A 16,529-nucleotide genomic window follows, 5' to 3' on the forward strand; every position below is an offset into this window, starting at 1 on the left:
GAAGATTGGAAAGATAGGAGAGTGCTAGGTTTTGAAGGACTTTGGAGGCCAATCAGAAGATTTCGTATTTGATTCTGGAGGCAATAGGGGGCCATTGGCATTTATTGAGTAGGGGGGTGACATGCTTAGACCTGCCCTCTAGAAAAATCACTTTGTAGGAAGATTTTCCCTACATTATGCCTAAATTTATCTCTTTTAATTGCCCACCTACTGATAGAGCTTCTGCCCTGTAGGGCCAAGCAGAAACAGACTAAACTGTTTTCTAGAGGATAGTTCTTCAAATACTAGAAGAGAACTATCATGTCTCCCACTAAATCTTCTCCAGTCCAAATATTCCACATTGATTTAACTGATCTTCTAAGCCATAGTCTTCAGGTATTTCCCCATCTTGGCTGCCTTCCTATGGATGCTCTTTAACTTATCAATGTCCTTCCCAAAATGTGGTACCCAGAACTGAATACAGTGTTCTAAATGTGGTTTGACCAAGTCAAAATCACAGTAAGCTATCACTTCTCAAACTTTAAATGAGAACCTCTTGATGCAAATAAGATTTTTAAGGGTTTTTTTTTAATATGTGCAAGGTTTTTGTACACTTGATCTGCTCTTTATCCTACACTTGAAAATATAGTGAGGGAAAGCAAGTGATTTCTCAAGTGCATTCCAGTTCTAGAATCATAGATGGAGCTTCACGGTCACCATTTTGCACATGAAGAAGCAAAACTGCATACAGGTTTAACTGACTTAGTCAATTGACGAATCAATGAACTGGCCTGAGGTCACGCAAACAGTAAGGTGCAGAAGGGGATTTGAACTAAACTCCTATAACTTCAAATCCAGCTGACATTGCTTCTCTCCTGTCAGTCCAAGTATCACTTATAAACGAGGAAATGAAAGCACTCATAGGCAAATACCTTAGAGCTATGTTCAGAATCATAGAGCTCCATCCTTAAATTTTACTACCATGACTTCATTTTCCAGAGAGTCAAGTTGATCTCTTTGGAGTAATCATGAATCTCATTAAGGAATGCTATATATAATGTTAGGACATTTGATGCATTTATCACTATGGTATTCACAAATAGAAGAATCTGAAGGAGTTCACCATTTATAAGAGATCCCTCTTTCATTTGATCCATATGTAAGATATCTTCCATGGTAGTGGAGAATATCCTTGCTGAACATACATCTCCCTGTTTTCATGACTTTTCTGTTAACAGCAACCAGATGGTCACGGAACAGTTATCTTTGTGGTTGCATTTATCGAGGAATCTTGTATGATCTTATAAACATCATGTGAGACTACTTGCTGGAAGACAGCCTACAAGACTTACTTTTGCTCTGTCATATCAAACGCTATTTTGCAATTAACAAACAATAAACAGAGAGGGATTTTGTATTCTCTGCACCTTCCAACCAGTTGTGTGACTGTTAAATTGTGTGTTGTTGTGGAGAATGATTTCAAAAGCTTACTTATTCCTCTCTCATATTTTCATCAAGGATAACTTGAATAAGCATGTAAGGTCATTCTGAGAAAGATTTTTATGAAGAATATATATGTATGCACATATATGTGTGTGTATATATATATATATATGTACACACATATAGTTCTTTATGTCTCTTTTGGTTACCTTTTCTGAGTGAGAGTACTAATTTTTTTTCTCCATCCTCCAAGAAGTTTCTCATAAAATGATCCCCAAGAGGTTTCAAGTTTGTGCTACCTTCAGCTAGTTTATACTTGCTCTGGTCCAACTGCTCTTCCCAACCTAATTTTTCTAAGGGCTCCTTCTACTTTGTAAAGTACATTAAGGACCAATCATTCAGAAGAGAATATAATAATAATCAACATAGGAAAAACTAAGTAGATGAAAAACACCCTTTTTCTAAGCTATAATATGCATTTGAATGGCTAGTCCATTGAGCGAATAAACACAGAACCTGCACATGCATACACATACACACATAGACACAAAGCAAGAGTAAATGAAGAAATATTTATTAAGTACTTACTTGGAAACTCTGAATTTCCAAGGAATCAAAGTGGCTAGTGTCCCCAAAAGCAATGGAGAGATGTATGGAATAATGCTTGAGGAGTGTGTTGGGCAGGGGATGGGAAGGAGATATATTCCTACTATATATCACTACAGATCCTGAGCCCTTAGCTTGTTGCTTCCCATATGCACAAAATCAGTTGGTCATAATGACACCATTGACTTTTAAGCATGAATCAGTAACTAAGTGATAAGGCAAAAGTTAGGATAATCATAACAATTATCCACTAAAAAGCAAAAATAATCATAACTATATTTAAAGGGCCAAATGAAGAAGGAGCACAGCATTCACTCAAGAGAGGCAAAAGGTGGAATAATTAAAACATAACAGTACACCTATAAACCTGTCACACTCTCTCACCAATGTAATCCACAGAGATGCAAATCTTGTCAGCTTTTGATCAGCTCCTATCAACTCCGATGCACACAACAGGGAAATCCATGTGCCAATGTCAACTCACAACTCTAGATGGCAGGCCTTGTGTCCTGAGTCTTTTTGAAGAATAATCAATACAACTCTATCACTCATTGGGCAAAACTACCTTCCTGCTATCTCTTCCCCACCTAATCTTCACAGCTTTCCTCTTGGGCAAAAAATCCTCTGCTCCTCTTAGGCAGCTGAAGCAATGACAAACTCTTTAAACACAAGGCCACCCTGACCAGAATACCGAGAAATTGTTACAATTTTTCAGTGACAAGCAGCTCCTTTTGGCCAGAAGAGAACTGTCAAGTTCTCTAAGATCTTCTCTGAGCCTCTGAGGAGTTTCTCCCTATCAAAATACACATACTGATAGAGCCATACAGCTTTTCCCCAGCCTGCTCCTCAAATTGGAAAGGATTCTGCTTTGTTCAGTTCTTAGCCAATCCACACCTCTCCTCCCAGCAAAGCAGATGCACAACCTGTCTTTCCCCCTCTGTTTTTCCCTATCAAACCAGAGATGGCAATAAAGGGCAATACAAACTCTGAAAACCTACAAGCCTGTAGATGGCACTAGAGGGCAATCCTGACTTTCTCAGTTAGACCCCATTAAAGCCATGACTTTTTTCCAGTCTAAAGGGTTCCCACCCAAACAATTGCTAGCCCATTAGCTCCTATATTCTTAATCCTGTGCCTTCTGTCCCTGATTCCTCCAGAGCTCTGCTCAGATTCCCATTTTGCAGATGAGGAAACTGAGGCAGAGGTTTACATGATTTGCCAAGGGTCACACAGCTAGTGTGTGAGACAGATTTTCAGGCTTTCCGACTTCAGGCTTGTTGTTCTATTCACTGTACCACCTACCTGCCCTGATCACAATGCCCTGCCACCATCGTTACCTTCCACCAGGTCCTCTTAGCACATTTGTGGATGAGGGGGCTCAGGACAGTACCTGTCAGTCTTCAACATTTTATCTGATTCTCAACCTAATTTTATCAATTTTCCTAACATGAGTGGCCTTTCCCTGCCCATTTCAGGGAACAAAAATATACCCACATGAAAGGGGCAATATCTTAGAAACAGATGAGGAATCTGGTGTTCAGAGAGATTAAACAACTTGTCCAAGATCACACAGGGAGTAATTAGCAAAACCAGGATGTAAACCAGACCCTCTGATTCTTTCCTCTCCACTCCACCCTCTTTGTTTTTAGGTTCTTTCCAAATGTTGCCCTCATATTTCCTCTCAGATCTTTATTCTTGTAAAAAGAAAAGAAACCCCCTAAATCTTTACAGTCATCCTAAGGGTATCATAGATACAAGTGCTGGACTTAGAATCAGTAAGATCAGAGTGCAAATTTTGCCTAGACGTTCACTAGCTGTATGGCCTGAAGTGAATCACAATCTTCTGGCCTCAGTTTTCTCATCTGTAAAAATGGTAATACTATCACCTTCTTCACAGGGTTCTAAAGATAAATAACATGATATTTGCAACCCTGAAAGAAATATACATAAGCTCTAAGCTATTAGCTATTCTTTTCCCCTTCTCCATTGTCCGGTTAGAGTCAGAGAATGTTAAGAGTTGGAAGGGGCCTCAGAGGTCATCTCCTAACACCCTCATTTTACAGGGGAGAACACTGAGTTAGGGGCAGAGCTAGGATTCAAACGCAGATCCTCCACTCAAGATTATAGGGAGTTAGTGGTTCTTCCTCCCTTTCACTGAAAATTTGAAAAATTATATAAAAGGCACAGGTGTATAATTGAATGCATGTTCAGAGTTATGTAGATAAACTCACTTCCTGCCCTTCTCAATTCTGGTAAATTTCAGTAAGCATCTCCAGCCAAGAAACATCTCTCCTGACCTGTCTCAACCTACACAGGAGGGCCTCCTCCCATGGGAAAAACCCAGGATCGCCCCTTGACACGGTTCCCTTCTTTTCCCTCCTACTTTCTCCTCTCTCTCTCCTCTCCTCCCCACCTCATAAGCAAAGTCAGTCACCAGAGGAAAGGAGGGTTGTGTTGGAGAGAGAGAGGAAGAGGGGAGGAGAGAAAGACAAAAGGGGGGAGAGTGTGGGAAGAGAAGGAGAGAAAGAAGGGAAGTGAGAAGGAACAGCTCAGTAGAAAGGAAAGAAAAGGCGGAAGGAACATTCCGGGAGATCTTGCCCCACGCTCACACTGCACCTCGCAGGGGGCAGGATTGAGGCTGAGGACAACCAAGGACCAGAGAGCCCCCGGAGGTGCCCCCGATTGGCTTAAGGGGCCTGGGCTACTGTAGCTGCAGCCACTGCCCCGGAGTACACGTGGGTTGCGGCTTCAGCAGCGGCAGCGACAGAGGCTGCAGAAGCTAAGCCGAACTGGGAAGTGGGACGTGGTCCTGGGTAGGCACCTCTCCCCCTTCGGAAGGGGAAGACGGGACAAGGCAGAGCTAAAGCTCCTCGGCTGCCTGTAGGGAATAAGGGAAGCCAGAAAAGGGCTAGGTAAAGGGGGTGGGGGTAAGAGAGAGGTCCGCTCTTGTCCCCTTTGCTGACCAGACCCCATGTTTGTGCTCCGGGATTACCGAGCTCTTTGGAAGAAGACAGCGGGGACTAGATTCCCTCTCTTCACTTGATCCTTCCACCTCCATCCTCCTCGCATCCTCCAAATCTAGGACCCAGGCGTCTGAGGGGATGAGGAGATACACAGTGCTGGTCCCTGTTCTCCTAACCTGCTGGTGTCTGCTGCCGGTGTCTGTAAGTAACACTCTTCCTCAGAGGGGCTTCAGAATTTAGGGGAGAAATGGGGTGGGGGACTTCGAAGTAACAACATTCTCTCTCCCCTCTATAACCCTCCCCGCCAAATGCTAGTTCCGCTCGATCAAGCTGTTATCAATTCTCTTGGAGCAAGCGAAGAGGGGGTGCGCCTACGCTGAGAGTTGTCAAGAAAGTTTAGAAAAAGGAAAAGCAAACCTTTGGGGAGGATTTGGGGGTCATTTTTCTATGAGAGAGATCTCTAGGGCAGCCGCCCACCTGCTAGGGTCCTCGGCGGATACCCCAGATCCCTAGCTCCTTTGTACATTACACAGTCGATTGCAGGCTGGCTTGCTTTGCTCTTCATGAGCTACCTATCAGATAAACAAGTTCTCCCACGGAGCTCGCAGCCTACACAGGCAGATGTTTCGAACTAGAATTGCTCCAATCTGGAGAGATATTGGAACTCTAGGGCTTAGGAAAAAAAATCCTTTTCTCCCTTACCACCAAAGTTCTCCTCCAATACCCTTCCCTTGCTAGCAATGGACTCTGGTTGTCTGTTCTGAACCATTAATAAAAAGATAAAAGCAAATCCTGGTGCTTTGAATACAGAGACGCAGCTCCTAGATAAAACCCGAGCTGGAAGGCAGGAATTGACAATGACCTTTTTCAGCTTTCTGTTGCAGAAATCAGGCTGGGCAGTCTTTAACACAGGTTTCAGACTTAAAAGAGCAGCAGCTTGTATTTGACTGGGTCACTTAATATCCACTCTCCATCTCTAATCCCTACATCCACCCCCCCCAAACCCACCCCCCCAACCCCGCACACACGTGCACAACCGGATACTTTTCTGTTTAGAACTTGTTCCCAAGAAAGGAGAGGCGAAAGAAACCTCCAGAATATCCTAAGTAAATTTTTTGTTAAAAAAGAGTAAAATTTAAAATATTTAAGCTGCCACAGAATGAAACTCTCCATTTCAAAGCAGAGGGATAAAAAAAAGTGAAGTGAATAGGTAAAGTCAGTAGAAAGAGAAATCAACCAATTCTTCCAGCTTGAACAGTTCATTATTTGGGATATGATAATGAAAGGCAGTGTGTCACAGTGGCTAGAGCCTGTTCTCATCAGGAAGAGCTGGTTTCAAGTCATCCCTCTGATCATACTAGCTGTCAGAACAGGAGGCAAGTCATTTATTCTCTCAGCCCCCTGTAAGTCTCTAAGACAAATTGCAGTCCAGCTGCTGAGTTCCAGAGGAAGAAGAAATTTCCACACAGGTGAAACCACTATACAAACAAAGAAAGAGAAAGTTAAGTCTGAACCCTAACTTTCCTATGTGCATGTCCTACATTCAGGGAGTTGAAAATGTTTATTACAGGTAAGCCCTGTTATCACTCACATGTTAGTTGAAATTAAGGATTAGAGCAAAATGGCGAAACTCTTTGGTAGAATTAGTCTTCATGTTTGAGAACACAACGTAAGGTGTTTTCAATGGAATGCAAGAGTCTGGAGAAAGTTGTCATTTCTGAAATACTTCCTATTTTGGGAGCCTAGGAAACTTACCAGAGTTACTAAACTTTATTCTGAGGAGCCTTCTTGTCATATATGAATCCACAACTAACCCCATCGCTCCCCTCCTTGGGAAGTTGGTAGCATGTAACTATTGTTGTGGAAGTATTTGGAAATACATGCTTTCTTGGCACTACAAGGTACTGCTCCTTATTAATGCTACTTTGATCATACTATTTCGTGTCTATTACCTGTATCTAAACTGTATCGGTCCTTATTCTTAACCATCCTAGTCAATTCTCATTAATGATGTGAATTTTTTAATCAATAAGATTTTTCCCCATTTTGACCTTTAAGCCTATGTGCAATTACTTATTTCTCAAAAACACAACCTCATTGGCAATCAGGAGTTTTCTCAACTTGTAGCTTGTACAACAGAGAGAAAAAAATAAGACCATGGCTCTTTAAAAAATATGCAAGGTACACCTGCTATTGTTTAAATTCTTTGTCTAATGCACCATTTAGTGTATATTCTGGGAATGTTCTCTTCTCCAGAAAAAAAAAAAGCGTCTATACTAGGAACTCCATCGAACCTATCTCAATGATTCTGAAATTATACATGAGTTTATAAAAACAAAAGAAACATGATTCTGTGCTTATTCACTTCCTTAATAAAAATATTCTTTGGCCATACATTCAGCCCCCCAAATCTGAATTCCTTAACTGATGAAGTGCAGCTGAATAAATGGGTGTACCCATTGGAAAAGGGGGAATTGAATCTTCTTATCCAAAAACACAGCTCTGAGAATCAGCAGTCTACATGGATAGTAATATTATCCTCTAAGATGTAGAAGATCCTTTAGCTTTATCTTCCTGTGGAGACAGCTAGCATTTTTAAAATCACTATGCATATAACACATTTAAATATGGTTACAAAATGGGAAATGATCTATCTCTTCCTCTATTTCTCCTCCCTTCCATCCTGTGCTCTAAATTTTAAAGTTAAAGAAGGCACAATCTCACATTATATGTGACTCCTTTTGAAATCTTTTCTACCCTGCTTTTGCTTAGATTAGTAATAGCTAACTTACAGAAGAGTGGAGAGTGCTTTCTGTGGAAATGTGTTAACATATTTGCATCTGGTACACAGTGTCATTAAGTAGTCCCCTATGAATACACACTAGTGTATTTACTTAAATCAGCTCATTTACTATGAAATGTTATGATTTTTCTGCACCAAGTTACTCAACTAAAGCACTCTTTTGTTCCTAAGATTAGTTCGAACTCAATATAGCATATCATTTGTTAATATAATTTTCTTTGAAAGGTGAAAGAAGGCCATATTTAGTTTTGCTTTTTATGTTATATTTTCCAAATGCAAACAAGAGAAATTTATTAAACAGTAGCATCAGAGGGATAAGGTTGATTGATCTCGAATAATATTATTTTGAAACAGCTGAAAAAAAATCTGGGAGTATGAATGTATTGTTTTTTGTTGTTGTTTTTGTTGTTTTTTTTTTTAAGGAGGGATGGGATTCATCTCATTCCAGCGTGGAAGGACTATCACTTATGAAGCATTCATTTAACTTCTCATAGGTAAATGGCATTCACCCAGAATGCAGATTACATTTGGAAATCCATGAAGAGGAAATCAAATGTATGGCCTTCCTAAGTGCCCAGACGGAATACAAAGGTAAGAAGAAAAGGACCTCTCCTGCAAGAAGGAAAGAATGAATGTTGTTTATTGTTGTTGTGTCTGACTCTTCATGACCCCATTTGGAGTTCTCTTGGCAAAAATGGGGGAGTGGCTTGCCAATTCCTTCTCCAGGTCACCTTACACATGGGGAAACTGAGGCAGAGTTAAGTGACCTGCCCAGGGTCACACAACTAGTAAGTAAGTGTCTGAGGCCAGACTTGAATGCAGGAAGAATAGTCTCCCTGATTCCAGACTCTATCCACTGCGCCCCCTAGCTGCCCTGAAAAAATGAATAGGTATTCCCATGGCATAAGTATCTCTTAATTCCATCTCAGTGAAAGTACTATTTAAGACTGCAGCTCCAATTAAAATTTCCTTTTCTCTTTTATGAGCCCCAGGAAAAGTAAATAGTGTTAAGAATAGTTTGAGCAGTTTTGACATTTCAGTCAATTAAAAGCAAGCTTTAATCCTCAATAGTAACACAGCTTTGCCGGCTTGCACTGATAGCAACAGTTACTAAAATAATTACATGGTAATTGTTAGGAGAAGATAAAGTAGTCCATGTGTTGCATGAAGAGAAAATGTGTTACATTCCTTGTATTTGGGGTGCTATATTACTTGTTTGTTTTATTTTCAAGTTCAAATAAGTGGAAAGCTTATCAGAATGCAAATAGGGAGAACTGCCTCAGTTAAGGCTAGAATAAATATACCTTTTTGTTGTGTTAAAATTTTCGAGTTCAAACAAACAAAAAAAGAATACTCAGAAAACACAGACACAGATGAAGTAGAATCACACATAATATTTCCAAACATCTTGCCTCTGCCACTTTCTAGATATGTAACCTTGGGCGAGTCATTTAAACCCCACTGGACCTCAGTTTCCTTATCTATGAGATGAAAAAGTTCAAATAGATGATCTTTCAGGTTCCTTCCAGCTCTCAATCTATGACTCTGGGACAAAAGTCAGGACTGAATTGGTCCTTCTACTTTGGCTTTGTCCTTTATCATTAAGGACTGCTCTGATATAAAACCCAGGAGGGTGCTCTATTAACAAGCATGAAGGATTACTAATAGACTGTCTACATGCTTCACAGCTATCTACTGAGGGCTACCTTTATAGAGGATATATGGGAAAATATGGATCTGAGATCCACAGAACAAGGAAGTGTAGAGGGCCTGCAATTTTCCCCCACTGGAGGGAGTATCACATTAATGAGATAACAGATTTACTGAATCATGTCTATCTGTATATGTTTATTTGTTTACATACATGCGTATAGCTATACATACTCACATATATGTATCTATTATACATAATATATTTTAAAAATCTTGGTCCTTTTACTTTTTAGCCATGTGGTGTGAGACAAGTCACTATCTCTTTGGGCCTCAGTTTCCTCATTTTGCAGACTAAGAGAGGAGTAGATAACTTCTAAGATCCCTTCCAGCCCTAAATCTTACTGTATTCATGTTGGAAAGAACCTCAGAATTGGGGGTTCTGGTCTAGGTCTGCTATTAATTAGCTACATAACCTTAGGTAAGACATAATTTTCCTCAGTTTCCTCATTTATAAAATGGGGTAGTATTTAGATAAAGTTGTACTGTCCAGACATATATCATGAGTAGGGCATAATTGATGACAGGCCAAACAAGGGATTACTAAGACCCAGAGACCAGACATACTCACTGGGACAAATATGGGAAGATCCAAATAGTTGGTAATATGATGTCAGCCAGAAGGCAGGAAGTTGGCATTAGTTGGGTAGAAGATGTTGCCAGGGGATTCAGTAAGTAGAAACTATTCATAAGTCTGCCTAGTAGGTAATCATTATCAGTGAAGTTTTATAATTCATATAACAGGAAATTGGCCACAGGGACTGAGAAGAGAGAGGAGTCCAGTACCCAGAAAGATTGGGGTTGTGGGGAGATGAGACAGAAAGATTGGGGATATCGAGTAGGGAACAAAGAAAGGAACTTGGACACAGAGTGAAAATAAAATGACCTAATTTTTAGAACAGGGCTACAAGGCAGGTGCTTTGTCACAAGGAAATAAAAGTTCAATTATTGGAAAGAAGAAACAAATTCAGAGTGGGATCCAAAATAAATAAGACTTACTTTATGTTGAGCTATGGAAGCTACTGGCATAGGGTTCCATATTATTCTTATCAGTATTATAATTGTTATTAACATGCTTTGCAAACTTGAAAGCACTATGTATCTCATCTGATAATAATATAATTAGTTTTGTTGTCTCTGTTCAGTTGTTTTTCAGTCACGTCCAACACTTCATGACCCCATTTGGTGTTTCTTGGCAAAGATATTTCAATGGTTTGCCATTTCCTTCTCCAAATATAATTAATAGGTCATTATTCATAATAATAACTGAGAAATATAATGCTTCAAGTTTGCAAATCACTTATATACATTATTTCATTTGAGCCTACCTCATACCAACTCTATGATATAGGTACTACAGATCTTATTATCTTTACTCGCAAATTAGGAAACTGAGGCACAGAGAGGAAAAGTGACTTGTCCCTATTTCAGAAGGAAAATTTGAATAGAGATCTTCTTGACTCCAAGTCTGATATTCTGTCCAAGAAAAGACTGATTCCAGAGTCTGGACAGATATGCACCCAAGATGGATGGTAAGTAGTCCTAGTTGTCTAGGTCAGAAGGATATGCAAGTCAGAAACCAAGAAAGCACCAGCTCTGTGCAATCTCAATGTGTTCTGGTCACCACATTTCAAAAAGAGGCATAATATATCTAAGACTCTCAGAGAGGAGCAAATAAAAATGATTAACGAAATAGGACAACTGCTATATGCAAAAAGATTAAAATCACTTTATCAAAAATTATCAAGTCCTTATTCTATATATAGCACTATGCTAGGTGCTAGAGGAGATTCACATTTTAGATAAGATTCTAATTCTGCCCTGATGAAGCTTAAATTCTGGTAGAGATTTAGTGACACATATACAAATAACTACATTCCAAAATAATACAGAGGTGCATGGGAAGGGTAAAGTAGTGAAGAGAGGTCACTTCCAACTGGAGAATTAGGGAAATGTTCCTGGAGAAGTATCATTTCAGTTGAGTTTTAAAGGATGTGTAAGAATTCAGAAAAAATCATAGAATCTTAAAATGGCAGAGTTTGGAGAGACCTTAGAGATAATTTAGTCCAGCCCTTTCATGTTGCTGAAACAAAAAACAAACATGGCTAGTAAGTGGAAAAGCTAGGATTTTATCTGACTCAGATCCCTTGCACATAAACTAGTAATTATTCCTACAATGGAAAGGGATGGATAGAGATAGGCTGGTGAAAGAGATTTTTGCCATGGGAAACAACATGAGTAAAGATACAGGAGCAAGGAAATGCCATGAGTGTATGGAGGGTGGTGAGTGGTCTGGTTTGGCTGCAGCAAAGAGTAAAGGATGGAAACGAAAAAGATCAATATTCTTTAGTTTGAAAAGGGAAAGCCTTAAAAAAAACCTGATTGGTATCAGTAAATCGTGGATACTGTAAATATGGGCACTGAAGATTCATCAGTCACTGAAGCCTTCTCACCTCAGAACATCCCTCCGCTATGCTGACCCCTTTCTGTCATTGGTGAGGTCCTCCTTGAGCCGCTATTCTGGGGAGGGTCACAGCATGACCAACCTTCATTCCTCCCCCCACCATGCTTCAGACTTTTTGGACTTCAACACCATGCCCCATACCAGGTACCTTCACCCACACGTGCACGCATGCGCGCACACATACACACACACACACACACACACACACACACAGCCCCTACCCCTAATGCTTTTTAGTTCTCTTTTATGTATTGTCTTCTCCCATTAGAATGTAAACTCACTGAGAGTAAGGACCGTCTTTTTGCTTGTATTTGTATTCCCTGTGTTTAGCATAGTGCCTGACACATAGTAAGTACTAAATCAGCCAGTCAGTCAATAAACATTTATTAAGTGCCTGCTATGTGCCAGGCACTATGCTAAATGCTGGAGATATTTTAAAAATATATAAAAGACAGTCTGCTGTCAAGGAATTCCAAGTCTAATGGGGGAAACAACTTGTAGACTATGCACAAACAAGCGATATACAGGAGAACTTGCAAATAGTCTTTTTCCATTTAGAAAGCACTTCACACTAGAATTAGTAGGGATCAGTTCCTATAGTAAGTATGATTTTTAACTAAGACATGAAGGAATCCAGGAAAGTCAAGAGATGGAGATGATGAGGGAGAGAGTTCTAGACATGGAGGCTAGTCAGGGAAAATGACCAGAGTTGGGAGATGGATTATCCTATTCGAAGAACAGCAAGGAGGCTAGAGTCACTGGATCACAGAGTACATAGTGGAGTAGAAAGTGTAAAAAGAATGGAAGACAGGCTGGAGGAAGGGAGGGGAAGTTTAAAGAGAGCTTTGAATGCCAAATAAAGAATTTTGTATTTGATCCTGGAGGTAATGGTGAGGCTGAAGTTTACTGAGTTGGGGGAGTGACATGGTTAGACCAGTGCTTTAAGAAAATAAGTTTGATAGGGGCAGCTAGGTGGCGCAGGGAGTAGAGCACCACACCGGCCCTGGAGTAAGAAGGACCCGAGTTCAAATTCGGCCTCAGACACTTGACACACTTATTAGCCATGTGACCTTGGGCAAGTCACTTAATCCCAATTGCCCTTCCTTTCACCCTGCAAAAATAAATAAATAAATAAATGAATTTGGAAGTTCGACATGGGATAGAGTAGAGTGAAGAGAGACTCATGTCAGGGAAGCCAGCTAGGCGTGAGGTGATGAAGGCCTGTACCAGAGTGATATCAGAGGAGAGAACAGATCATATTCAAGAGATGTTGTGAAGGTAAAATCTAGAGGCTTGGCAACAGGTTAGAGATGGAGGAAGAGAGAAAGATAGTAACAAGTTGAGAATGACATCTAAGTTAATAACCTTGCTTTGCCTATTATATTATTAACCAAATTCAATATTATATAATGGTGGAACACTCTGTAAAGATTAGAAGAAGTAAAAGGACACACTATTACTCAAATTATAGAATTTTGACTATCAGGTATTCCAACCTCTCCCCTAGTTCAGGAACCTGCCTGAATACCTCCAGAAATGCAGAGTTTACTGTGCTCATTCCACTGTTACACAGCTTTCACTATTTAAAACATTGTTTGTTATTTTGAACTCATCTGCTTCCTTTTAATTTACACTGTTTCTAGTTCAGCTTTCTAAAGCATTAGAGACCATGTCTATTACCTCTTCTGAATGACAGCCCCGAAAATTCTCGAAAAATATTTTGTTTTTAATTATAATGATGATGATGATAGCTAGTATTTACTAGCCTTGTGCACATATCACTTTTGAGCTATTCTCATATCCATTTTACAGACGCGGAAACTAAGACTCAGAGAGGTCAGTTACTTTCCCAAGGCCATACTGCTAGTAAGTATCTGACACAGGATTTAAATTGATTGCTGATTTCAAGCTACACATTTCTAAATCTGTTTTGTAGATACACTTTAAGTATCCATTTTAAAATGTGGTACCTAGAGTTGAACACAGTATTTAAGATATTGTCCAACCAGTTCAAAGCACCTTGGGATTGCTGCATTCTATGGTCAAGATGCTATATTTCTATCAATGCAGCCTAATATCAAAATCACATTTTGGCAGCAATATTACAATGTTAGCTAATATTAATAATTCTTTGCATACACATCCCAGACCTTTTTCAAATGTACTCTAGTTAAGTCAAGTATCTTTTATCTTGGAGTGTGTGGTGGATTTTTTAAAAAACTTAAATCAAGGATTTCACACTTACTCCTTTTAAATTCTACCTAGGATCATAGACTTTTAGAAATGGAAGGGACCTTAGCATCCAGTCCAACCTTCTTACAGATGGAAAAAACTAAGCCTCCAAAAAGACTTTCCTAAAGTCATACAGCTACTAAGTATGTAGTAGTGATTCCAACCCTTTTAATTCCAAATCCAGGGCTCTTTCCACTCATTTATAGAATGCTGAGATTCTGTTATCTGTTATATTAGTACAACCCTTAGTGCTTCTATCAGAGACAGATTATTGAGATGGATGGGTCATAGATTCGACCCAATATGGTAGTTACCATATTTAAGCATACATAGCACACACATACACAAACATACATAGATAGATGTGGGGAGGTGAGAGAGAGACAGAGACAGAGATTATATAAACACAGACAGAGGAACCTTGTAATAATACCATTAACTGTTTGATATTAGACTGATCCATCTTTGTACCCATCTAAGGGGTTTCATAGGATAATAAATTTAGAGCTGGGAAAAGACTATAGAGGTCACATGACTTATTCCAACCTCCTCATTTTACAGATGAGAAAACTGGAGGAGGGGAACTTAGAGGGTTTAAGTGACTACCCCAAGACCACATAGTTTGTGAGTTAATGATTCATGAAAATGACCTCATTAAATGTCTGGGATTTTTTTTCTATAGAGTTGTTCCATACTGTTGGTCTAAAGTATAGGCTTCTAATAGGTATACAGTATACAGTAAATAATTTCATCCATACTGTAGAAAAGGTTTTAAGGCAGAGGATTACGGAAGAAACAATAGAGTCTAAACCTATGATTTTATTGGTGTAGGAAATTCCCAGTGGGGAAATTCCCTCCAGTGGTATAAATCAACAACTCATATATGATATATAAGCCTTAGAGGTTCACCTGGAACACTGAAAGAGCAGTTCCTTACTCCTGGTCAGCATAGGTAATAGGTGTCAGAGGCAACAAATTTTCCTGGTGGAGACAACACTTTCTACTATACCATGCCATCTCCCCAAAAGAAAGAAAACTGCGAGAAAGCTCTGTTGTGTTTGAAAATAATAAAACTGAGGCAGCTAGGTGGCGCAGCGAGTAGAGCACCAGACCTGGAGTTAGGAGGACCTGAGTTCAAATCCAGCCTCAGACACTTGACATACTTACTAGCTGTGTGATCTTTGGCAAGTCACTTAACCTCAATTGCCCTGCCTTCCCTCCCTGCAAAAACAAAACAAAAAAAATCCTAAAATAATAAAACTTTTAATTCCTTAAAAATTGGCTGTGACCCTGTCTTCTCCCCTGTTCCCACACCCCCCATTAAAAAAAAAACATTCCAAGTAGGGAACTTTCCTTATATGTGTGCTTCACCTTTGCTCAGAAAACCTTGGGATGCACTAAGATGACAAAATACATAGGAGGATAACAAGGAGAATAAGCATTTATTTAGCACCTACTATGTTCCAGACACTGTGCTAAGCATTTTACAAATAGATTGCTTGAAAGATCTAGAACTTCTACTTAGAACTTAGAGCAGTGACAGTTGCAGTTTTAGAGTTGTAGACCATTTACACGGCCAACTCTTTACTATCCGTATTGATTGTAGGGGAAACATAATCACCATCTTAAGATGTTTGAATATGGAAAAGGAAAGAACTAGGATACCTTGGGATCAATGTCAGAAAGAACTTCCTAACAATTAGAACTGTCCAGAAATGGAATGAGCTGCCTCATAAGGTAGTGAGTTCCCTGTGACTGGGAATGTTCAAACATAGCTTGTTAGGATTCATGCTTTAAGTAAAGCTAAGATCAGAAGACTTCTGAAGTCCTTTGCAATTCTGGAGTTCTATGATACTAGTGGGGGAAAAAAGTAAAAGAGAAAAACCCAAATGATTGACCCACTTCTAGTCCTGACCCAACTTGGTTACAGAAGATATGAGCCCTTCTCTCCAAGGAGCAGGGCTCTGGCCATGTAATGAGAAAAACCCACACTTAAATAGTCATGCATTGGGTATGTAATATGACCAGATACTGGGGGAGGGGGACATCATTCAGTTTGCAGCTAAGAGGTTAATATGAATAGACAATATAAGACTAAGTATATGACTAAGCTTCATTTATGTAAGTGAACTTAGGAAATGCTGAACTTATGAAATGTTATTTTATGATTCACAATCCAGTTTTTTTCTTTCTTTTCTTTCTAAACTGACTGTGGTCGGTTATCTCAGTTGCTAGATATTGCAGTGGATAAAACACTGGGTCTGGAGTCAGGAAGACTCCTCCCCCTGAGTTCAAATTCAGATACTCACTAGCTGTTTGACCTTGGGAG

The 16,529-nt window shown here is 39.6% G+C and overlaps 1 protein-coding gene across 2 annotated transcripts in view; it reads left to right on the top strand.

Annotated features, from left to right (window-relative positions):
* Window positions 1–5,120: 5,120 nt before the first annotated feature.
* Window positions 5,121–16,529, top strand: part of VIPR2 (vasoactive intestinal peptide receptor 2) — a 137,677-nt gene continuing 126,268 nt past the window's right edge. The window contains exons 1-2 of one of the 2 annotated variants that reach the window (XM_036761600.1): window positions 5,121–5,192; window positions 8,289–8,385. In XM_036761600.1, the coding sequence (XP_036617495.1) occupies window positions 5,130–5,192; window positions 8,289–8,385 (160 nt within the window). In that variant the 5' untranslated portion in view covers window positions 5,121–5,129. The remainder of the gene's footprint in view (window positions 5,193–8,288; window positions 8,386–16,529) is intronic. The other variant, XM_036761601.1, reaches the window with a different exon arrangement.

This window comes from Trichosurus vulpecula, chromosome 5 (assembly GCF_011100635.1).
Source record: "Trichosurus vulpecula isolate mTriVul1 chromosome 5, mTriVul1.pri, whole genome shotgun sequence".
NCBI classification, from domain to species: domain Eukaryota; kingdom Metazoa; phylum Chordata; class Mammalia; order Diprotodontia; family Phalangeridae; genus Trichosurus; species Trichosurus vulpecula.